We start from the raw sequence: 24,245 nt of genomic DNA, 5'->3' as shown, positions 1-24,245 counted from the left end.
AAAAGTTTCTGACCTGGCGGAAATGGCAAAGATTTCGGCTTACTTGAAAGACCATTCGCAACAACGTTATATTACGGAGTGGAAAAAGTGGATTGATTATATCCAGAACAAATATGGGACCAAAAAGTTTCATTTAGCATTTGTATAAGTTTTGATGTGATATTAGTATTGCTTGTAGTCATTTTATATGAGCTAGAGTGTGATAGACCTAATAGTTTATTGTTGTTAACATATGGTTGTTTATGATTGTTTTTACCTTTATACCTTGTATTTAGCTCTGGGAAGTCAGGGAGGGGGGAGGGGGGAAGGGGGGGAGGGCTAGGAAGGGTTGGGTGGGGGGAGGGGGGAGGGATTGTTAAAGATAAAATGTATTGAAAAACTTTTTAATAAAAAAAAACAACTCTGGAAGCTACTCCATTTGGTCTTTTCTCCCTTTTCCTAGCACAATTGTTTTGTTTAGATATTTAGATCTTGCTTTATTTGAATTATATCCACCAGTTGGGGGGGGGGGTTTGTCATTTTCGTTTGTGGCTATAAAGGAACTAAAATTATTTTTAAGCCCATGGATGCCCACTCAGGAGTCAAACATGGATATCAGGAAAATCGGGTTCAGGCTACCAGATGCATTGTATTTGATTACTTGACAATGGAAGACATGGGGAAAATCTTTTTTTTCAAAAATTTTGTCACTTTCCTTAACCTCTTACAGTCTCTTGGCAAATGAAGGAAAGTTTGAAAAGGCCACACCTGGAATACTGCATCCAGTTTTGGTCACCACGATGTGAAAAAGATGTCAAGACTCTAGAAAGGGTACAGAGAAGAGCAACAAAGATGATTAGGGGGCTGGAGGCTAAAACATATAGGGAACGGTTGCTGGAATTGGGTATGTGTAGTTTAATGAAGAGAAGGGTGAGGGGTGACATGATAGCAGTGTTCCAATATCTCAGGGGCTGCCACAAAGAAGAGGGAGCCAAGCTATTCTCCAAAGCACCTTAAAGCAGGACAAGAAGCAACGGATGGAAACTAGTCAAGGAGAGAAGCAACCTAGAACTAAGGAGAAACTTCCTGACAGTTAAAACAATTAACCAGTGGTACAACCTGCCTCCAGAAGGGGTGAATGCTCCAACACTGGAAGTTTTTAAGAAGAGACTGGACAGCCATTTGCCTGAAATGGTATAGGGTTTCCTGCCTGAGCAGGGGGTTGGACTAGATGACCTCCAAGGTCCCTTCCATAATAATAATAATAATAATAATAATAATAATAATAATAATAATAATAATAATAATTAATAATAATAATTAATAATAATAATAATAATCATTATTTTAAAAAAATATGCAGATTCTTTTTTTTATTGAAAAGTTTTACAGTACATTTTATCTTTAACCATCCCCCCTCCCCCCCACCCCTACCTAACCCTCCCCCCCATTCCCCCCGCCCCCCCCGACTTCCCAGAGCTAAGTACAAGGTATAAAAACAAAGAACAATCATAAACATCCATATGCTAAAAACAATAAACTATTAATTCTATCGCCCTCTAGCTCATATAAAATGACTACAAGCAATACTAATGTTACATATAAAAAGAAAAAGAAAAAAGAAAAGAAAACTTATTCAAATGCTAAGTGAAACTTTTTAGTCCCATATTTGTTCTGAATATAATCAATCCACTTTTTCCACTCCATAATATAACGTTCTTGCGAATGATCTTTCAAGTAAGCCGAGATCTTTGCCATTTCGGCCAGGTCAGAAACTTTTAGAGTCCATTCTTCTATAGTCGGCAGTTCCTCCTTTTTCCAATATTGACCTATTAAGAGTCTTGCAGCTGTAATTAAATTCAACATCAACTTAATGTCCACAACAGTAGCATCTGTAATTATGCCCAGCAAAAACAATTGCGGACAAAACTTTATCCTTTGCTTAAAGATCTTTTGCATATTCCACCAAATTTTTATCCAAACAGCCTTAACCTTTTTGCAGGTCCAAAAAAAATATGCAGATTCATCTGTATGCCCTGGCTATGGTTCAAGTTAAAACATGGATGAATCCGAATAGGCTAATCAAATTCTTCTAAAATATTGGATTGGCGCAAGGTCACCCAGCTGGCTTTGTGTCTACTAGAAGTCACAGGTTCTTAGTTTCTAGTGTGGTGCCTTAATTGCTAAACCAAACTGGCTCTTGCCATCTCTCTCAAGGTGGGACAAATACAGAGTTTGGCTCCTATTTACAATTATTTAACTTCCATAGGCCTGAGGGTATCCATGCAAATAAAGATGAAACTTCCTATTGCAGGAAGATAAATTGTAGGGGGAAATCAATTTCCTTAATGGACTTTTAACTGAGTTCCAAGAGAGGAGCTAAAAATAGTAATGCAAATACTTCTAAGCCACTCTTAAAAAAAACACAAGCAGTGTATTATGTTCACCCATTGAGTGGTTTGAAAGAAGTTTTCCTCAACCTTGTCCTGTTGGGTATGTTGGCTAAGAATTGGGAAGTTAGAGGCCCAGCTCTTCTGCACGAGGTGTCACAGTGCTCTCTTTGAAACTTTTTAACATCTACATCACATTTGTCAAACCTGATCGCATCATGTGATGTATCGTAACGTTTTTTGCCTTTGCAGAGCTGGGGTGGGCATGGCCTGAGCATGACACATCCGGCCCATGGCCCGCCAGTTTGACACCTCTGATCTACATGAAACCATTGGACAAGATCATCCATCATTACGGGTCAAGGTATCAACAACATGCTGATGATACCCAACTAGATATCTGTGTCTGAGATGAAGTGAGGGATGCAGTGGACATCGTTTCACAGTGCCTGGAGGCTGTGGGTGTCTGAATGGGGGAACAATAGACTTCAACTGAACCATGGTAAGAAAGAGTGGCTGTGTCTGGGCCCCTCTGTATCCAGGAGTTTATCATCTTTGGTTCTAAATGGGGTTGCACTATCCATATGGTGGAGAAACCATCTATTTTTCATGAGTGTAATAATGCTTCTCTTTGAATTCCAACCTGGTTGGACTGAAGCTTCCCTTCTGCATTGTCCATGGGAAAAACCAACTGTGGAAGGTCTGCCTTTGACATTCAAGAAATTCACCTAGGTGAAAAATTATACCTGTCAAGACCGGAGAAAAAGCTTCCACAAAGGTATAAACAAGCAAGATACTTCACAAGTGCCAGGAACATAGAGAAAGCTTCAGCCAGACTTCATTGAGTGACAAGACTTTTTTTTTTGGAGAACAAGTTTGGTATAGTAAAGTTGTTCAGGTGTTGGTCTAGAAATCAGGAGACAGGGAGTTCTAGTTTTCATGCCTTAGGCATGAAAAACTGGCTGGGTGACTTTGCCAGTTGTTCTTTCTCAGCCCAAGTTGCCTCACAGACTTTGATGTTGTGGGGAAAATAGGAGGGAGGAATATTGGTATGTTTGCCTCCTTGAGTTGCATGTGGAAAAAAGGCAGGCTAAAAATCTAAAAACAAAAACAATTCAGGAAATTCAGGAAAGGAAAGAAGTGCAGACAGAGCTATAAAAAAAAAAGTTCTGTGTCTGAACTGGAAGGTTAATCAGATCATTTGTCACTTTTTACCCATTGTGGCCTATGCCTCATTATCTCCCATTAAAGAAGCTCCAAAGAAATCAAAGATTAGGACCCAACGCCAGGAAAAGGCACAGCTGCTTAAAGAAGTTGCAGACACCTCTTTCCAGTCCCACCTCAATGTTCTGAAGTCCCTTTTGGCCTTCTAATCCCAAGGCCTATTAAGAAAACCAGAAACTTTTTGGAGCTACTAATAAATTACTAGCCGTAGTATCTGCAGCTTCTGTGTTGATTGCCTGCTATGACTGATCTGCCCCTTTATTATGTTTTTTTTATCCTGCTGGTTATAAAGCACCAGCAATGAAATAATACAAAATGCTTCCTCCTGAGTAGAAGAACTTGTACCTCTTAGCAAGCTTCATGGTGCTAACACCTAGACAATTTGCCAAATTAAATTGCATTCCCCATTCTAATCATCCTCCCACAACACTGCTTAAAGCCTCCAGAGAGAACCAAGATTTTAAAAAACAACAACAACAACAACAACAGATTATTCAGGATATTTCTTTTAGAACAGGGGTCTTCAAACAGGCACGCTGGCTGAGGAATTCTGAGAGTTGAAGTCCACAAGTCATAAAAGGGCCAAGTTTGAAGACCCATGCTTTAGAATCTTACATTTCTGTAACTTTTCTTTAAGAGTTTTTCCTTTAAGTAATAGAGTTCCTAGAAAAGGTTTCTCAAGAAATTCCCCACAGCCAATGAGACCCACCCAAAGCAGGACACCTATATAACTGACCTCTCCAAAGGGAGGGGCCTCATTCAGAAGAGCCCTAGGTGGACACTCCAAGCAAGAAGCAGCCATGCTGGATTAAAGCAGTTCAGGTGTTTTGTGAGGTGCCTGGAAGTGATTTGAAACTGGGAATTAGGGATGGTGGCTTTTTAGAAGAGCTATATGTGTGTGTTGGGGGGGCTCTCTGGCTTTGTCTGTTTTCCTGTGTAACTAGGTTTAATCAATTAGCATTCCTGATGAATTGAGGTTTGTTGCAATGACTCTGAGTCTCCCTCTTCTTCAGGAAGGCACCATCTCTTGTCGTTCACTTCTCTTTTAAGGAATGTTTTCTATGGACTTCAGAATGTGTTGGCTGTACAGTTTGTATCTTTGTTAGCCCACAGGTAAATGGGACTGTAGCCTAAACATCTGGGGACTATCACACTATGGGGAAATGCTATTTTAAGAGGGCTTTGTGCTTGCAACCCAAAGCAGGTGCAATTTCATCTTAATTATTGGTGTGCTGGGGACGCCTGAGCTGCAGATTCTATACTGAGCTGGGGAAGGGAACAGGTGCTTTGCCAGGAGTCTGGAATTTTTTGACTTGAAACTAGAGTAGAAAATAAATTTAGTGAAAGGAGGCAGCTGGCCCTAGTTCTCTGATATCTGTAAAGAGAGTTCCTTTCCCTAGTAAAAAGTACTTTCACATTATATGATCACCTATGTCAGGGGTCTTCAAGCTTGGGCCTTTTATGACTTGTGGACTTCAACTCCCAGAATTCCTCAGCCAGGCATGCTAGCTGAGGAATTCTGGGGGTTGAAGTCCACAAGTCAAAAAAGGGCCAGGTTTGAAGACCCCTGACCTATGTGCTTGCAATTCTGTGTACAGTTCTGGCTTCTGTCTTATATCTTAGAAACATATTGCAGAGCTGGAAAGAAGGCAAACCAAAGCAACCAAAATGAAGATGGGACTAGGCTCCTCTGTAAAAGAAGACAGCAGCAATTGAGGCTTTGAAGCTTGAAACAATCCAAGGCAGGGGTCTTCAAACTTGGCCCTTTTATGACTTGTGGACTTGTGCCTGGCTAAGGAATTCTGGCAGTTGAAGTCCACAAGTCATAAAAGGGCCAAGCTTGAAGACCCCTGATCCAAGGGAATAGACTTTGGATGGACAGGCAGTCATAGGCACTTGACGGATCAGTCAATATTTAGGTTATGTAAATTATTGTAGGCTATAGCCAATTTGGATTCAGAATTTCTCTCAGAATGTTAGAACTTGGGATCACTTACTGAAAGTAAAAGCTGAAGACTCAAAACAGTAGATCAGGGGTCTTCAAATTCGGCCCTTTTATGACTCATGGACTTCAACTCCCAGAATTCCTCAGCCAGGCACACTGGCTGAGGAATTCTGGAATTTGAAGTCCATGAGTCATAAAAGGGCCGAGTTTGAAGACCCCTGCAGTAGATGGTTACACTGTGGAATTTCTAGCTTTTAGATATGAGTGTAGCACTTTTAATCAGAATTAATTTTTGCAGTATTTTGTAATGCAATCACACGGTCTAGATTTTTTTCTCTTCAGTGCAGGTTGAAAACAGTTTATAGAAAAGTGTGCCTATACCAGCCACCTACATTAGTGGATAAAATTAATTTTGCATTTTTATAAAATCACACAATTGAAGAATTGGAAGGGTACACCAAGGATCATTTCTAGACCAATATCTGCAATATGCAAGAGGCCAACTAAATAATCTTTTAGAGGTGGCTCTTCTTGAAAGCCTATAGAGATGCAGAACACACAACTGCCTTAGGAAAATAATTTTTTCCCTTATATAATAAGTCTAGGGAGGTGCAACTTATAGCCCTTATTTCTAGCCCCAGTTTCTGTGGCCATGGAAAATGATTCTTGACCACTGTTGCTATAGCTTCCTTTTATGCATGGGAACATGGTTATCACATCTCTGCTCAGTGTTTATTTTCAGACTGAACACTCTTAAGTTCTATCTAATGTCCTCGAGATTCTGTACTATCTTCATTTTACCCCCCTCTGAACACCATTTAACTTGTCAGCATTCTGCAAACGTGCCCAGAATTGTACACAGTAGTCATATGTAGTCTCACGATGCCATGTAGAGAGGAACAATAACATTAAAGGTAAAGGTAAAGGTTCCCCCGCACATGTGTGCTAGTCGTTTCCAACTCTAGGGGCTGGTACTCATCTCCGTTTCAAAGCCGAAGAGCCAGCGCTTGTCCGAGGACGTCTCCGTGGTCATGTGGCTGGCATGACTAGACAATAACATTACAAATCTTCAATCCAATTTAAGAACATTCCTAAAAAAATAAAAAAAACCTACAGAAACTAGCTCTAGATAGCTTTTTTTTGCTGCAGGTTGGTACCTGAACTGCTTCTACACTTTGTCTTTTATTGATTTTCAGCCCAACATGGAGGCCCCAAGCAACGAAGCAAGGGAACCAGGAAAGTGTGATGCTGTGACTAAAGCTGGTGTTCTTCCCATGGTTCAGCCAGCCCCCAGCAACTACCAGTGCCCTGAATGTGGTAAAAACTTCCGACGGAGCCCAAACTTGTTAACCCACCAGAGGATCCACACGGGCGAGAGACCTTTCCAGTGCCCCAAGTGTGGGAGGAGCTTTGCTCAACAGTCCAGCCTGACCATCCACCTGAGGATCCACACGGGGGAGACTCCTTACCCCTGTCCTCAGTGTGGAAGGTGTTTCCGCCAGAGCTCAAACCTCCTTAAACACAAGCAGCTCCACGAAGGGGTGAGGCCTCACTTGTGCTCAGAATGTGGTAAATGCTTCGCTCAGCGTTCCAACCTGCTCACCCACCAACGGATTCATACGGGGGAGAAGCCCTTCCTGTGTTCCGAATGCGGGCAAACTTTCCGGCAGCACCGCAGTCTCCTTAGCCACCAGAGATGTCACAAAGGGAATGGGTCCAGTGGGTATAATTGCCCCGAGTGTGGGAAAAACTTCACGCAGAATTCGGACCTGGTGAAACATCTGAGAGTCCACACGGGGGAGATGCCCTACACTTGCCTCTACTGCGGGAAGGCCTTTCGTTACGTCTCCAATCTCAACCGGCACAAACGAACCCACACGGGGGAAAAACCCCATGCTTGCCGCCAGTGTGGTGAATGCTTCAGCCATTTGTCCAGCCGGAATATGCACGAGAGAATTCACACAGGCGAAAAGCCCTTTGGCTGTGCTGAGTGTGGGAAGATGTTCATTTCCAGTTCTAAGCTTGCTCAGCATCTGAGGTCCCACGCCAAGCAGGCATCCCACATCTGCACTACGTGTGGGAAAAGCTTTTGCCACTATCCAAGTCTCCTTAGACACCAGCAACTTCACAAAGCTTGGAGATCTCACTTGAGAAAAAAGGGAGACAAAGGAACAAACCGGCTTTGCTAGACTGAGCTCCATACCCTAACTGTTCTATCAGGTAACTTTATATCTTAACCTGGGGGGGGTGTTGTGATTCAGGGTCAGCCTGTGGGTTCGGCAGTTGGGTCGGACGACTCAGAGGAGGAGGGGGGTGTTGAAGACCTTGCTGAGGGGGTTGAAGATCTTGCTGATGATAGCCCTCAGCCAGGCCCCTCCCACTTGGTCACCACGGAGACCCAGCTGTGTGAGCCTGACAGTGTGGATGAAGATGACCCACAGCTGGCCCTGTTCAAGGACGCCCGACGCAGGAGGCAGTCAATTAGAAGTAAACAGAGGAAGGCAATGGGGCTTCTCGGAAGGAGGCAGAGAGAAGCCACGCCCTGAACTCTATATAAGGGGAATGTCTGGGAGGGCTGGTTTGCTGAAGGCAACCGCTCGGATGGTTCATGTTTCTTTAAGCTCGGCTTCTTGGTTCGTGTCTTGTTTGTTTTTGTTGCAATAAATTTGGCAGGCGTAATTCCAGCCTCTTGCCATTTGTGGAGGGGTTGTCCCTGCCTTTTCTGCAGGGCCAGTAGCAGGTTGGTACAGAACAGGGGGGGAGGAACTTACCTTGAGAAATGCAACTCAAGGAATATGGTAAGGAATTTTAAAGAGAATTTCCAACACGCACTATATTCCCCAGGATTCTTTGGACATTACTAAAGAAAAATTGGTGTCAAATCTATATCTTCTTGTAATTTTGACTTGAGTGGCAACTGAGATGCTAAGAATGTTAAGTATTAAACACAGAATATATCCTCACTAGCAGGCTTTAACAAAAACCAGCTCTGCTTTAAAAAATGTTGTCCTATCCTTGTTGCTAATTTTCATTAGCTAACCAAATTGTTTTTTCTGCATGCATATGCAGATTAATAATTTGGGGATTCTGACTGGCTGGAGACACTTGTGTATTTCTTGTCCTTCCTCCTTTGAATGCTCTCCTATGTGGCAACGTTGCTTAGTATAGAATTTTCCAATGATGATGTTGTCACCAATAACGGGAAATAGGAAGCATTCACACACTTTCACACCAATATACTTCAAACGTAAAGGTGGGGCCATTTTGCAGAATCCAGAATAGTTAGATAAGTCCCTTTAAATTATGCACAGGGGAAAAGAGAAGGAAAGTCTTAGGTTACACTTGGGGATGCAGTGATTTATCTCTGCTGTGTTATTACAATAAATAGTATGCTAGCTCAAGCTGAAGACTCACCTAAGCAGTTTTTATTTCCAAAATATCAGTTTGATATAGCAACAGATGCATTCTTTTGCTTGTATTTTACAAGATCTCATATATAGGGACATGCTGCCTATAATATTAAAGGCAATATACACAGAGCTGCTAATAGCATTATTCTCTAGAAAATTTGCCTAATTGCCTTCAAAAGTGACCTATGTTGGCAAATACAAGGTTAAAGCAGAATGGGGCTGCCTGGGAAGGAATTGTCCTATCTTAGAAGCCTCCTTTTGAATAGTTAAATGGTGACTTGACTACTTACAATGCTCTTTTACGTGTTATTCTCATGCAGTATATTATTTAGGCATAACTGTAGGACTCGTCAAGTCCTATTAAAATGGTGTATATCTGAATTGGAGCAACTATTGAAAACACGAAGTGGGCTGTCCTTAAAATGTCTACATCTAAAAAGATGGAGTGGGCAAGTTAGAACAGAGGCAATATCCAGCTGCTGTTTTTATCCTGTGCACCCAGATGATTCCTTGAATAAACAGGAACAGAATTTCTGAAATTTTATTTTTAAAAAAAAAAAATTAAAAGAATCTAAGAAAAGGGTCAAGTGGTAGAGCCCAATGTGGCTTTCAGGTAGGTAAACCCCCACCATCTAGTTTCCTGTCTTAGAGACACAGCAAATTTGGTCTAATGGTTAAGGCTCCATGCTAGAAAGCCGGAGACTGTGAGTTCGTCCCACCTTTGCCATGAAAGCCAGCCGGGTAACTTTGGGCAAGCCGTATACTCTCAGCCCAGCCCACCTCACAGAACTGTTGTGGGGAAAAATAGGAGGAGGAAGGTGTGTTAGATATGTTCAGCACCTCGAGTCATTTCTAAAAACAATGAAGGTGGGACCTGAAAACCTGGCTTTTCGATCTATCTGGCCTGGACTGAGGGGTTTTTTAGTTTTAAGTTTTAACATTGTTTTATTGTTGGGCTATTATTAATTTAATTCTTTTTAATTCTATTTGTATCTTAATTTATATTGTCTTTTAAATATTGCCCTGTAAACCGCCCTGAGTCCTTCGGGAATAGGGCGGTATAGAAACCTAATTAAATAAATTAAATAAATAAAGAGTTCAATAAAAAAAATTTTTTAAAGATACGACAGCACTATATAATTCTGAAACTCTTTACGTCTTTTTCAGCAGAGGAGCCAAACAGAAGTCTGAGGAAATAACTTGTGAAGATGTGCTGGATTCTGCAGGTTTGGGAGTCTGTTCCTCCCAACCAACATCACTCTTAAGAACTGTAAAATGAATACATGCCTCCAGGCAGGAATTTGATCAGAACATTTGGGCGGCTATTGCAAATGGATCTAATTTACAGCAATCTCCCTTTTCAGAAGCAGCTTCTCAAGTTCTTGCCTGCAGTGAGAAAAAAGAAAAATGGCTTCCCAGAAGAAAACAAATCGTGGCTTGCATTGGTCTGCTGAAATTATCTTTCAATGCCCTCTTTAATCCTGAGCATTGTTAAACTCCTTAAATAATGTGGTGGCTTAGAATGATACGATCAGTTAGGGTGACTTTCCACACCCACACCCGCCCACACACACACTACAGCAATCTTTTTTCTTTTATAAAATGTATGTGGAAGACACATGTTCGGAAATGTTTTGTTTTTGTTAGGTATAAAACTAAAATGCCCCATCAAGATAATGCATATTTGAATGTTCAGAAAAGCTTACTTGTTATTCCCATGGCAAAAAGCATTAAGGAAATCCAGACTGTAGCCATAATCAGTGTAATTATTAAGGAAATGTTGAAGTTGTGTGTCAAACTGACTAAAGTTACCCTCAGAAGAACTGGTGGGGAAGCATAGCGCAACTCCATGAAAGGAAGCTTTGCTACTTCTAAGAACGTCTACAAAAAGTTGCATGTTTGCCAAACATATTTAATCTGTATGTTAGGATTATACTCTGCCTTGTTTAAAAGGGGATTAGTTGTTTTTTTCTTTCTTTTTTTCATTTTCCTGCAGCAATAAATGGAAAAATTAAAAGAGGATTTGTTTCTTGTTAAACCTACAGGAAAGTATGTCAATACCAGAAAAAAGCACTACATTTGTGGCTAAGCAGTATAGACACAAATTGCATTGAGCCATACAAATTTTAACGATTGTATAACCAGTGCTTTTTTTGTAAAAGAAAAAGGTGCCGGAACTCACACATCTCATACAACCCGCCTTGCCTACCCTACAAGGTTCCATCCAAAAAAGGTGCTGGAACTCCGTTCTGAGAGTTCTATGACAAAAAAAAGCCCTGTGTATAACCAAAGAACCTACATTAGCACAGTACAGGTGATCCTCAACTTACAACAGTTCATTTAATAACCATTTGAAGTTACAACAGCACTGAAAAAAGCGACTTATGACCGTTATTCACACAACTGTTGCAGCATTTCCATAGTCACATGATCAAAATTCAGTTGCTTGGAACTGACTCATATTTATGACGGTGGCAGTATCCTGAGATGATGTGGTCACCTTTTGCGAACCTCTGACAAGCAAAGTCAATGGGGAAGCCAGAATCACACAACAGATTCACTGTTTTATTAACTTAACAACTGCAAGTGATTCACTTAACAACTGTGGCAAGAAAGGTTGTAAAATGGAGCAAAACCCACTTAACAACTGTCATTTAGCAACACCTTTTGGGTTCAATTTTAGTCATAAGTCAGGGGCTACTCGTACTTGGAGTTTTCTCCCTTTTTTATTTCTTGTGCAGAATAAGTGTGGGAAACTTTAGTAAACATAATCTCTGTTCTATGAAGACTCTTTGCTCCTAGTAGCTGAAAGATCTTCTGTTACAGTATAGGAGGACAGCTGTGTTTTTGTGCAATGGTAAAAAGCCAGGAGCCTGGTAATCCCTTTTCCAAGCAACAACTTTTTCTAAAAGGCAGAAGCTTTTTTGAGGTGACACTTCATCAGATGTGAATCGTGAAAGCTGTTTTCTTTTAATAACATTTGGTAATCAGAAAAGGTGTTACCAGATTTCTGAAAAATGTAACAACATCCTTTTGCACCAAAGAATGAACCAGTCCTAGGGTTACCAGAGGTCTGGCAAAAGGACATATCCTTCTCCTCCTCCTCCTCCTCGTGTCCTTCATCCACGCTTAGCCTTAAAGTCAAATATTTTCAAGACTTTTCATGAGTTTCTTTTTACTGTTTTCACAACAACAGTCGTTCAAACTTTTGTATATAGTGACCTTGTAAATTGTCTACTTCTTTCCCCCATCCATCAATAGATTCAACAGTTAAGATTTATATTATTTTATTTCCCAATTCCAGTGTTAGAAGATGATCCTGGCTTTGAATCAAGATCAGGTCGTCCACAGAACACACAAGGGGGCAAGTTAGTTGGAGGAGAGACAAAGTTAATCTACTTCTCCTACTCCAACTCAAGATTATAGGCACAGCGCATTTTCATTTTCAGGACAGAGCTGTAATTAATCGTAATCTGAGAATGAATTGCTACCTGTGCACTGTGTGGACATAATTATCAGTAATATTACTGATAATTAGTTATGCTAATAGTAGCAGACCAGCGTGGTGGCCTAGTGGTGAAGACATTCATCTCCCACTCGGAAGGTTGAGAATTCAATCCTAGATAGTGGCAGATGTTTCTCTAGATAGCGGCAGATGTTTCTCTTTGGACACAAAGGGAAAAATATCTGCATATAAGCATCAGGCAGGGGATCTGGCCACTAAATACTCAGCTCCATCCAGTCACGCCAACTCTACCCTTAATTAAAGGATTGCAGAGTTATAAAAAAGGGAGAGGGGTTTTTTTCTCTTACAATGGCAATGTGTGCATATTTAGACAATCTGAAGGCCCAGACTGGAGACAGATTGCCCATATAAAATCTATCAAAGTAGTCCTTAAGGGAAGACATGAAGTTGATGGCACATAATCTATCAATCATCTCTCAGTCTCCACTGACAAAATATGCTTAAAAATTTATTCTGAACTTTGATGTGCAGGTACTCCTCAACTTAAACCACAGGTGGGACCAGGATTTCTGTTGCTAATTAAGGTGGTAGTTAAATGAGTTGTGCCTGATTTTACAGTTTTTTTTTTGCCATGGTTGTTAAATGACTCATGTTGTGAAATCCAGCTTTCCTTGACTTTGCTTGTTGGAAGCCAGCTGGGAAGATCGGAAATGCTGATCACATGACCCCAGGATGCTCCAACTGTCATAAATACTTGCCAGTTACCAAGCACCCAAGTTTTGATTACGTGACATTGTAACTGTGAACAATTGCTAAACAAATAGTTGTAAGTTCAGGAGTACCTGTATCTGTAGTAGGCACAGACTCCTCCCACCACAGTCACTATTTCTGCAGCTAAACATACTGAGATACTGTAGGGCAGGGCCCTTAAAATTTGGCTCTTTTATGACTTGTGGACTTCAACTCCCAGAATTCCTCAGCTAGGCATGCTGGCTGAGGATTTCTGGGATATGAAGTCCACAAGTCATAAAAGGGCCAAGTTTGAAGACCTGTGCTGTAGAGCAGTGTTTCTCAACCTTGGCAACTTAAAGATCTGTGGACTTCAACTCCCAGAATTCCCCAGCCAGTAAGCTGCTAAGGAATTCTGGTAGTTGGTCCACACACCTTTAAGCTGCTAAGGTTAAGAAACACTGCTTTAGAGTTCTACATAGCCAGACTATATGTCACCTAGGTAAATCTTTTCTGAACTTCCTCTAATTTCTCTCTCTCATGTAGTGCCCAGAACTAGACATTATATACAAAATGGAGTTTGGGTGGGGCCGGGTAGAATGACTGTGATCTGGACCTGTGTTCCTGTTAACGCATCCCAGAAAAACATCTGCCCATTTTAAGAGTTGCATTGCAGGTTCATGTTGAATTTGTGGCCATTAAGGTCACCTGGATTCCTTTCACATGGACTCTTTCCAAGCCACCTATCTCCCATCCTATACATGGGCCTTGCATTTCTCCTGTTCAGTTTGCAGAATTCCCCTCCTGAATTCTCAAGTATCTATTTCAGTCCATTGTTCATGTCTATCTAGCTTTTTGAATCTTCTTTCATCTAAATCAGGGTTGTCCAATCTTGGCAACTTTACGACCTGTGGACTTCAATTCTTCAATTCCACAAGTCTTAAAGTTGCCAGGGTTAGACAACTCTGATCTAAAAATGATACTGTGTATCATGTGCAAACTTTGTAAATCTCTCCCCAATGTCCTCATTCATATTAATAAAAATGTCGAATAGCACAAGCCCCAGGACAGAAGTGTGTGTCCATCGGTTCAATATTTCCATCCAGGTTGATGTGGACCCATTCATGACCACTCAACCAATGAAGGAACAGTCTTCTATAGAAAGAGAGTCTTGAGGAATGCCACTGTAAACCAGTTTAATCTATGTTGGGAAAACCTTTTCCCATTTAGCTTGTAGTTTCCAGATAAAAGACAAGCACTCAAAATAAATTTCAAACAAACTTTATTGGCTACCATAAGAAACTGGAATATAGTAAATTTAAAGTGAAAAAAAACACAAGTCTATAGGAATACAGACAAAAGAACAGTAAACATGAGATATAAACAAACTTGATCAATAAAACATATTAAAAAGAAAGCTTAAGAAAAAGCTTATGTAGACAAAAGTTAAGATTTTCCCTACCCATCCCAATGCTTCTTCCATTCAATACAGCTGGCCAAATTACAGAAAATTCTGATTTAAGCTCAGATTCTTCTATACAATAGTACATTTTCAGAGGGAAAATTTCTACTCGTTTGTGAAGACAGTTTTATTGTTATGGCTAGCAGCAAGCCTATTTTTTATATTTAAACTAGTAAAGGTTGGGTTCATACATTGTGCTGAACCACAGTTTTAACTAAGCTCTGTCAATATTCTGTAGTTGCCTAGTTTGCATCTAATTCAAAGCCCAAGCAAAATTGTATGATGTCTCAGTGCGGGAGTGAAGAAACTTGACTTTCAGATGTTGCTGAAGTATAATCCCAGCATTACTTACCACTGGTCCTGCTGGTCGGGACTGACTATGGAAACCGTCATTAATTGGAAGGCTTCAAATTCCCCATTTTTAGGTAAACATTAATGTGTAAATCCAGCCAGTGTCTGTAATGTTAGCAAAAATCAGTTCTACTCCATTCCTACATATAAATCAATACAAATAAAATAAACAGTAGATTGTCCATTATTTTAAGCTACACATGATTCTCATGTTGCACTTTTAAATTTAGCTATTGCCAATTGAACTTAACCTTTATTTTTAAAGAAAAATATGGGGAACACAAGCCAGCTTATGTTAAAAAAAAGAGAAGAGTAGCATTTGCGGAACTGTTTATTATGACACATCTATAGGTTGTGTATTTTATTTAGAATAAGAGATTATATTACACACTGGTGTTACTGTTCAATTGTTTGGTATGTATATATTTTATATTTTAATTTTATAACTGTTTTCTGTGAAAATAAGACAGAATTTGGTTCCAAAGGTGCTTCTGTTAGAACTGAAGAAATTTCCTGATGAGAAGTGAAACATCTTCAAGGAAAAGATGTTTTGGGATATCTAGTCAACTGTGCAGATGGTCATCTAAATGCAAGATTTAAAGCTATATGAAAGATGTATCATCCAGCAAAAGGGAAACATTTTTATCAACTGTACGTTTTCTGTATAACATGGCCAAACGTTAACACAGAATATCTTCTATTACAGTGGTTAAGATCAACTTTTTATATTCGCTGAAAGAGACTTACACATTTTCAAATTAGTTGTTTCTTCAATCTGATATGGGCAAATCCATCATTGGCAGTCTAGTACTTTGGGCAGCAGCATCTGAAAACATTGAGACTAAGTTGGTGCCGTTCTACTGCAATGGGGCAGCATTCTCCAACAAGGTTCTCTTCAGATGCTTTGAATTGCCTCTCAGAATCCCCAGTCACAATTATCTTTACTGGCAGGAAATTCTGGAAGATGCAATTCATCAAATATAAAAAACAAACTTATTATCACCAGCTTTCTCAGATTTTGCCAAGATGTATACATTGGCAAGCATTCTCTCCCTATTTCAAATCCTCAACTCTGCCCTTGATCGTTAGTGGGGTTTTTTTTTTGTTACATTCAGGTAGTCCTTGACATGACTAGTTGCTTAGCAACCATTCAAAGTTATCATGGACTCTCCAAAGCATGTTTAAGATCGGATTCAAAGTTCCAATGTGATGAGATTTTGGCACTCCGCAACCGGCTGCATTTATGGCCATTTGCAGCATCCCTTGCTTATGGGATAGTAATTTAGATTTTTTTGGGGGTGGAAACTGACATTTACTTCAGATTTTTGGAAAAAAATGTCCACAGTGGACAGTGGGTTCACTTAGCAACTAAGGTGTTCACTTAATGACTGTCGTTAAAAAAATGTTGTAAAATCGTGTCAGCCACATGGTTGCCTCAACTTATAACTGTCATGACATACAACAGAAATTCCAGGCTTCATTATGGTCATAAGTTGAGGACTCCCTCTATAAGCAAGACCACAAAAACCACTAGCTATGAAATTGGGTATCTGCACAACAAAGAAGAACCCTGACTTGCTGAGTTTTTATTTAACCGGTAATAGAGATGGTGTTATTTTAGTAAGTTGTGTGAAACCGTCTATTAGCAATAGCGCTTAGACTAATATACCGCTGCACAGTGCTTTACAGCCCTCTCTAAGTGATTTACAGTTAGCCTATTGCCCCCAACAATCTGGGTCTTCATTTTACTGACCTTGTAAGGATAGAAGGCTGAGTCAACCAGTCGGGATTAAGCAGAAGTAGCCTGCAACACTGTATTCTAACCACTTATTTTATTGTGGTTTGTGAACCACAGCTTAATACTGGCACAATGTGTGAACCCTGTGTGCTATGGCTTAATCAACAATTAAATAAAATTTAAATACAATTTAATAATTTAGAGAGAAGTGTGCACCATAGACAAGGACAATGTTCAGAGTCTCTTTTTCTGACTTTAAAAAAACTTGCAGGCATAAATAAAGAACTCCATTTATCAGCCTTGCTCGCTGGTCTACGTGCAATTTCTCACGGCCTATGGCTATGGGGTGGGACCTACGGCTGGAACACCTGACAGTTTGCACAATCAATTTGTTAACTGCTATCAAAATATATGCATAATTTATAAGTATAGTCCCAAGCACATTTACTCACAATCAAGCCCAGATAAGACTGCACCAAAGTTGACTAAATCTGTTACTAGCACCCCATCTTCCCTTCAGGAAGAACTGTCAGTGAATGTTGTGAGATTTCAGGCAAAAAAAAAAGATTAATGCATAAACAGGAGTACAGTAAACAAGGAGTGATCAGTGAACCACCAGGGAAGAGCATAAACATTTTGGACATACAGACACAACAAAACTCTTGCGGCATACTTTATGTTTTGGTTAGCTAGATTGAAATTCCTCAACTTCTATTTAAATGCACCTAGAGATAAGAACCAAAGAGGTGCCTTCACTGCTCTACTACAGAAAACCCGCCAGAATTTCCTCCCCTTGACAGATACAGCCAGGGCTTTTTTTCTCATAGAACGGTCAGAAGGGAGTTCCGGCACCTTTTTTGGATGGAACCTTGTAGGGTAGGCAAGGTGGGTTGTATGACATGTGTGAGTTCCGGCACCTTTTTCTTTTACAAAAAAAGCACTGGATACAGCGATATGTCTAGTTGAAAAACTGAGGGAGAACGTCATGAGAAATAAGAAGGAGAAATAAGCAAAATTGTCCTTATATCCTATGGGCATCCCTCTTTTTGTATGAGTGGTCAACCTGTACAAAAAGATCATGGCTTATAAATTAAATTAAATAATGTTATTAATGACTTAAAGCTTTATTCTACCCAACTAAAGTATTTTTATTATAGCGATAGCATTTTTATTAAACATTGGCACACACAAATGTAGGAGAGAAATTGTTAAAAGACAATAAACAACAGAACATTGTTCTGTCAAGCAGAAGACCGTGTTTAAAACAAACGAACAAAAAAATCTGTGTGTGTATTTATATTCATTATAATCTTAAAAAGTCATGGCTTTCCAGCGAGGAACAGAGGAAATAAACCCCAAGTTGTACGGGATTTATTTTTTTTTAGAAAGAAGCATGATGGATAAAAGATGATTACTTTGCGTTATTTTAAAGAAAACACTTTCCTACAATAAACACTAATTTCAGTTATATTTTTCTTGCTCCATTTGTCATTTCAAGGCAACCCATACATAGCAGTGCCACTTTTGCTTGTTTTAACTTACACCAATAAATATGTTTTTGAAGGGGTTCCAACATTACATCCATTTTTATATAGTTCCCCTCCCACCTCTACGCTATATATTTTTAATCAAGAATTCGCAACAAAGTGTATTTCCAAGAATTTCTTTGGGGAAGCAAAGCCAGCCCATGTAAAAATGGCTTTTAATTTAAATATGGCTGGTGAGATCATGCTCCGGGTGCAGACACTTTGTTCTTCCTTGGATCAACCCATTCATCCTTCAAGATGCACATTGGGGAGCGGGGGGAGAGAGAGATATCATGGACAGTGTTGATTTGTTTGATCAAGCAAACTTTCCATGAAGGCTAATTAAAATGTAGAGACTCTGGATTCTCTACACTACTTTGTTATTGGAAAGTATTTCCCTTCTACTCTGCTTGCCTCTCAGCTCCTGCACTCCATCTTTATTTCACTCACGTGGGCAGCCTGAGGAGTATCACCAAGGACAAACTGAGTAGAAGTTCCCAGGCTGGTCAGAGCCAGAGGCTCACTTGGGCCCAGCTTTTCTTCTTTGGCCCAAGGATGCTCAGAAGCTGGGGACACGGTAGCTACTCCTGGCTGAGATGACTCAGTTTCAGAAAGAGACATTCCCAGAGTCCCATCCTTCACATGGACTCTCTGATGGGACACAAGACGCGAGCTCCGGGCAAAACATTTTCCACAATCAGAGCAGGTGTAAGGTTTCTCTCCAGTGTGAATCCTCTGGTGAGTGACCAAGTCAGCATTGATCCGAAAGCTCTTCCCACAGATGTGACATTCGTAAGGCTTCTCCCCTGTGTGGATTCTCTGGTGCTTAATAAGATCTGAGCTGTAGCTGAAGCTTTTTCCGCAGATGCCGCAGGGATACGGCCTTTCTCCAGTGTGGACTCTCTGGTGGCAGATCAGATGCGAGCTCCGCTTAAAGCCTTTCCCACAATCAGGGCACTCGTAAGGTTTTTCTCCAGTGTGGTTCCTCTGATGGGTGACTAAGTCATAATTGACCCGGAAGCTCTTCCCACAAATGGAGCACTCGTATGGTTTCTCACCCGTGTGGACCCTCTGGTGCCGAATGAGATGGGAGCAGTCCCGGAAACGCTTCCCGCAGATCCCGCAAGGGTAGGGTCTTTCACCAGTGTGTACTCTCTGATGGGAAATGAGGTGGGAGCTGCGGGTAAAGCTTTTCCCACAATCAGAGCATATGTAAGGTTTCTCTCCGGTGTGACTCCTCTGATGGTTGACCAGGTCGTAGTTGGACCGGAAGCTCTTCTCGCAGATAATGCACTCATAGGGCTTCTCCCCGGTATGGACTCTGCGGTGGGACATCAGCTGGGAACTCTGGGAGAAACCTTTCCCACACTCCAGGCAGATGTAAGGTTTCTCCCCAGTATGGACCTTTTGATGGGCCACCAGGTCTGAGCTGAAAAGGAAGCTCCTCCCACACTCAAGGCAAGAAAATGGCTTCTCATCAGTGTGACTCTGCATGTGAGCCACCAAGTCAGCTTCCTGGTTGTAACCTTTTCCACAGACTGGGCAGGGGTACGGCTTCTCCTCTTTGTGAAGCCTCTGATGCTCCACAAGGCAGGAACTCCCATTAAAACATTCCCCACAAACAGGGCAAATATACTGTGTCTGTGACGGACAAACCCTCTCGGCGTCAGAAACATCGCCATTGATGGCAAGAGAATTGCTCTCCAGGTCACGCTTCAAGCTTCTCGGTTCCATCTCGTGGCTTTCGCCTCCTTCCGACTCAACCTCTGGAGACACATGACTCTGGAAACTTTCAGACAGTATCCCATGTGGCTCTGCTGGCTTAGGGCCAACCTGCTTGGGGGTATTCTCCTCTTCCTCATTCACCATCTTTTCAAAGACTGGACGGAAATAGAATCCACATTAAAATTAGCAATACTACAGGGAGTCCCCACCTTACCACCAGTTGCTTCGCGACTTTTTGAACTTATGACAGATCACCCCAGACCTACTTACATCCCAGTTTTGAAGCCCCAAAACCTACCCCCAGGTCACATGATCGCATTTTGAGCACTTGGCAACTGGCCCACACTTAACGGCCGCTTGCAGGTTCATATGTCATTTTCATTGGATTTTGCCAGAAACTGATGTTTACTTCTGGTTTCCAGCCAGAAATGCCTTTTGCATATGATGGGTTCATTTAACAACTGCTTTGTTCATTTAATGGCTGTGACGTTCATCACTGTAAAAAGGTCATGGAATTGAGCATGGTCACATAATGACCCCATTCAATGGCCGTCATAATACACAACTGTAATTCTGGGCTACTTTTATGGTCATAAGTCAAGGACTATCTGCAGTAAGATTCTTCACTGTACTCATCTGCATAGCACTGGTGAGCCAACCCCTAACCCTTTCTGATATGACAGGGAAAGATTTTTATTTTGCTATTGGCGCCGGGGCGAGGGGAAACTTGTAGATTGCTAAAAGGCATTTGAATGGCACAAGAAGAAATTCAAACCAGGAACTTCTTGACTTCCACTTGGCCTCTTGGAGGTTGCGCTATACAAAAACTGGTTAGAATATTGGGGGGGGGGAATTATCAATATTTGTAGAGGCAGCTTTAATAACATTCCTAACCAGCCAGTTGTTGGAAAAACATTATTGGCACTATGTGGCTTTGAAGATTACCACGCTTTACTAGGTTTCATATCAAAGAGACTGGGGAAAACATGAAGAAGGAGAAAGTGGCTCTAAGGGCCATCAGTGACCAGTTTAGGAGACGTCTGACTAGCTTCACATAGAGGCAGACCCCCCTTTCAAGCAAATGGGGCTAATTTTTCACAGGCTTAGCAGCAGAGATAAACTGGAGATATGGTGATACAGGTTATCCTCAGCTTATGACACAACTGGGACCAGAATTTCTGTTGCTAAGCAAGGTGGTTGTTAAATAAGTCATGGCCAATTTTATCCTTTTTTCTTATGTTTGCTAAGTGGATCACTGCAGTTAAGTGAATCATGCAATCACTAAGCAAATCTGGCTTCCCTCGTTGACTTGTTGGAAACTGGTATTTTTCCTCACCCACTATGCAGATTGGGAATTTTTTATTTAAAAAATATTATCTTTAATTACAGGAGTGTGTCAATATACCTCTCATGCTCCTTAGGAACTACTGTAGCTCCTACTTAAGCCATGATTTAAAGAGTTTGGGTGTGGGCCTTAAGAAACCCACTGGCATAACTATGGTTTATTCAAGTTGTCCAAATTTGTAAATTTGTGTGATATGCTGAATTATAAAATAATCACCGAAGCTGGGCTGGGCTTGCAAAAATAATAGGCCAAGTGTTTCTTAAAGTAGGGTCCCTGGGGTGTCCCCAATACAAAATCACAATTATGAAAAAATAATACTATATTAAAATTCCATCCAACAATTATCAGAAATGATAGTGGCAGCGAATGCATCAATTTTTAATATGATAAATATTGATACATCACATTGCACTTGTGTCAGAAGCCCAGAGGCACTTCCGGGTGAAAGGATTAGCTGATGACATCACCGTTGCCCAGGAGACGTTCAATTGGGGGCTCCTTTCATGTTCCCAGCAGGAGCTGGAATGAAGGATGGGAGCTCACTCTGCCCCATGTGGTTCTTGAACGTGGTTTGCTAACCTCTAACCCAGTGTCCTAACCATGCAAGCCACCGTGCTCTTTTATATACATATAACACAAGACACGCAAAACTCTTTAGGGGTCCTCCATAATTTTTAAAAGGGGGAAGGTGTCCAGAAAGCAAAAATGTTTAAGAAGCACTGCACCAGGCTAAAGGTGTTTGGCTACTTTGTGGTAAGCAGGAGTTTTCGAGGCTCATTACTGAAATTTAATAGATAGATATAAATATATATACAGTGTGTGTGTGTGTGTGTGTGTGCGTAAATAGATATATGAATAAAGATATAGATACACAGAGCGTGCATATGTATATGTTTGTGCATCTATCACCTTATCAACCTACCCATCTGCCTTCCTATATCTACCTATCTACATATATATCTATCTCTGGAAAGCTGCAAATGATAGATAATAGAGAATATACAAGAAGTGACTTTTAGCTGCAAAGGGTAACTCAGGATTAAAATATTGGGGGTCAGCGTTTGCTGAGCTTTGTTTTCTTTCTACAAATGTTTCATTATCTATCTGTGAAAATTGACACAAGTGAGTGGAGTGGAGTGGAGTTTCCTAACTGCCTGGCCTGGTTGGCTGCATTTTTTCCATCTAAAACAGTGTTTTTCAACATACTGGCAGGGAAATTCTGGGAGCTGAAGCCCACACATTTTCAAGTTGCCACGTTTGACAAATGATTAAAATGATTCCTCCCTATTGTGCTGGTTCTCACTTCTCTAGATTCTGATTGCAATAAGGAAGAATGTGCTCCAGTTTTTGTTCTCTCCTTTTTAAAAATTTTTGTTTGGTTCTTAAATCGTTTATAGCTACAACGTTAGCTAGATCGGCAATAAAAGGGCTGCAGAAAGAAAAACAAGTTCTTTGCTACCATATAGTAGACATCAGGATTTTTACAGCCCGGATGGGGAGGGCAGGCCTACCTTATGGGGCTGTTGCTAACAAGGAAAGCGCAAAAGTTATTTTTTTTTTCCTTGCATCGGTCAAGATAAAACGCTTTGCACTGACCTGTCGGGGAGGGAGAGAAATCCACTGATCCGGAAGAGAAACAGCAGGATCTCCTTTGTGCCGAGATGTTTTAATCCCGCGGGCAACAAATCAGCCCGCAAGAAAACAATAGCGGCCTACGATCAGCAGACAGCAGCCACCACCAGCCCAGTCGGGAGCATAGGCAAAAGCGCGGAGGATCTTGCGACACTTTTGTCCCGCTTTCCCTCCGGCGATCCCAGGAAGGAATCAAGCGGGACAGAGACCGACTGCCGAGCAAAGCCTTTCAGCCCGATCGCCGCGCGCGCGAGAGAGAGACAGGCCCAGCTCCGTTTCCCACGTTCCGGTTACTCACCAGGGTCGGGCTGCTTGCAGGACGGATCGCCGTCCGGAGCACCCGCGCGCCCGGCGAAAGGGAAGCACCGGCGCCAGAGCAAACCTGGGCGCTGCAGCACCAGATTGGGCACAATTTGGGGGAGGAGGAGGCGGAGGCGGCAGTGGCGGCGGCCGCACAAGAGGTTACCGCCTGGCCGCCGAGGCTGGGCTTCCCAAGGCAAGGCTGAGCTCCCGGCCGGCTCAGCCAATCCTCGCCTGGTGGAGAGCTGAGTCAAGCCCAGGAAGCTGCGCCACGGAAAGACTTCTCCGGCGCAAGAGGCAGCCTTCGCCGGGCTAGCCCAGCAGCCGGAGACCCCTGGCGGCCCTGCGGAGAAGAGCGGCGAGGCGGACGCTCCTGGCTTCCCGGGCACTAGGGCAGGGGTCGGCAACCTCGGCTCTTTTATGACTCGTGGACTTCAACTCCCAGAATTCCTGAGCCAGCTGGATCAGGAATTCTGGGAGTTGAAGTCCACGAGTCATAAAAGAGCCGAGGTTGCCGACCCCCTGCACTAGGGGGAAGAGGACCCGAGTTCTCCCCTGCGATCGTGGGCAATTCGATCGCGGTCTCCCGCTTTGGGTTTGCGGGAAGACAAAGGAAAAGGCAACCCTGCTTCGATGTTTAGCCTGCCGTTGGGTCGCCAGCTTCTCCCTCGTGTTGAAATGGTACTTTGCCACTAGAGCAGGGGGCCTCGAACTCAAATTTCACTGAGGGCCGCATCGGCATTGCGGTTGCCCTCAAGGGGGCCGGGTGGGCGTGGCCTACTGGGTGGGCGTGGCTAGTGTGCCTATGGCCTACTGGGTGGGCGTGGCCAGCTCTACATGGTTCGCATGAAGGGTGCCTATGGGGGCCTGGGCAGGAGTGGGACAGATCTGAGGGTCTCTGGCAGGAGGAGGGTCTCTGGGCCAGGGCCAAGGCAGTGGGGGCCGTTCCCTCAATGTTTCCAGGATGGCTTCGCGGGCTACATGAAACCACTTCGCGGGTTGGATCCCCCCCCCCCCGCCTTG

At 42.1% G+C, this 24,245-nt stretch overlaps 1 protein-coding gene across 1 annotated transcript; it reads right to left on the bottom strand.

Annotated features, from left to right (window-relative positions):
• Positions 1-14,408: 14,408 nt before the first annotated feature.
• Positions 14,409-23,844, bottom strand: LOC310636296 (uncharacterized protein). The gene is made up of 3 exons (XM_083356006.1): positions 23,751-23,844; positions 23,221-23,610; positions 14,409-20,100 (listed from the first exon to the last, which is right to left on the bottom strand). Coding segments are annotated over exons 1-3 (1,854 nt in total). The 5' UTR covers positions 23,752-23,844; the 3' UTR covers positions 14,409-18,637.
• Between the last annotated feature and the right edge of the window lie 401 nt (positions 23,845-24,245).

This window comes from Vipera ursinii, assembly GCF_947247035.1.
Source record: "Vipera ursinii genome assembly, chromosome: 2".
Taxonomy (NCBI): Eukaryota; Metazoa; Chordata; class Lepidosauria; order Squamata; family Viperidae; genus Vipera; species Vipera ursinii.
This window is presented reverse-complemented; position numbering and strand designations above follow the sequence as displayed.

Coding starts and splice junctions, on each gene's coding strand:
- LOC310636296 (XM_083356006.1), bottom strand. Junction 20,101..23,220: donor CTGCAAGCAGCCCGACCCTG/GTGAGTAACCGG, acceptor ATTTCCGTCCAG/TCTTTGAAAAGATGGTGAAT.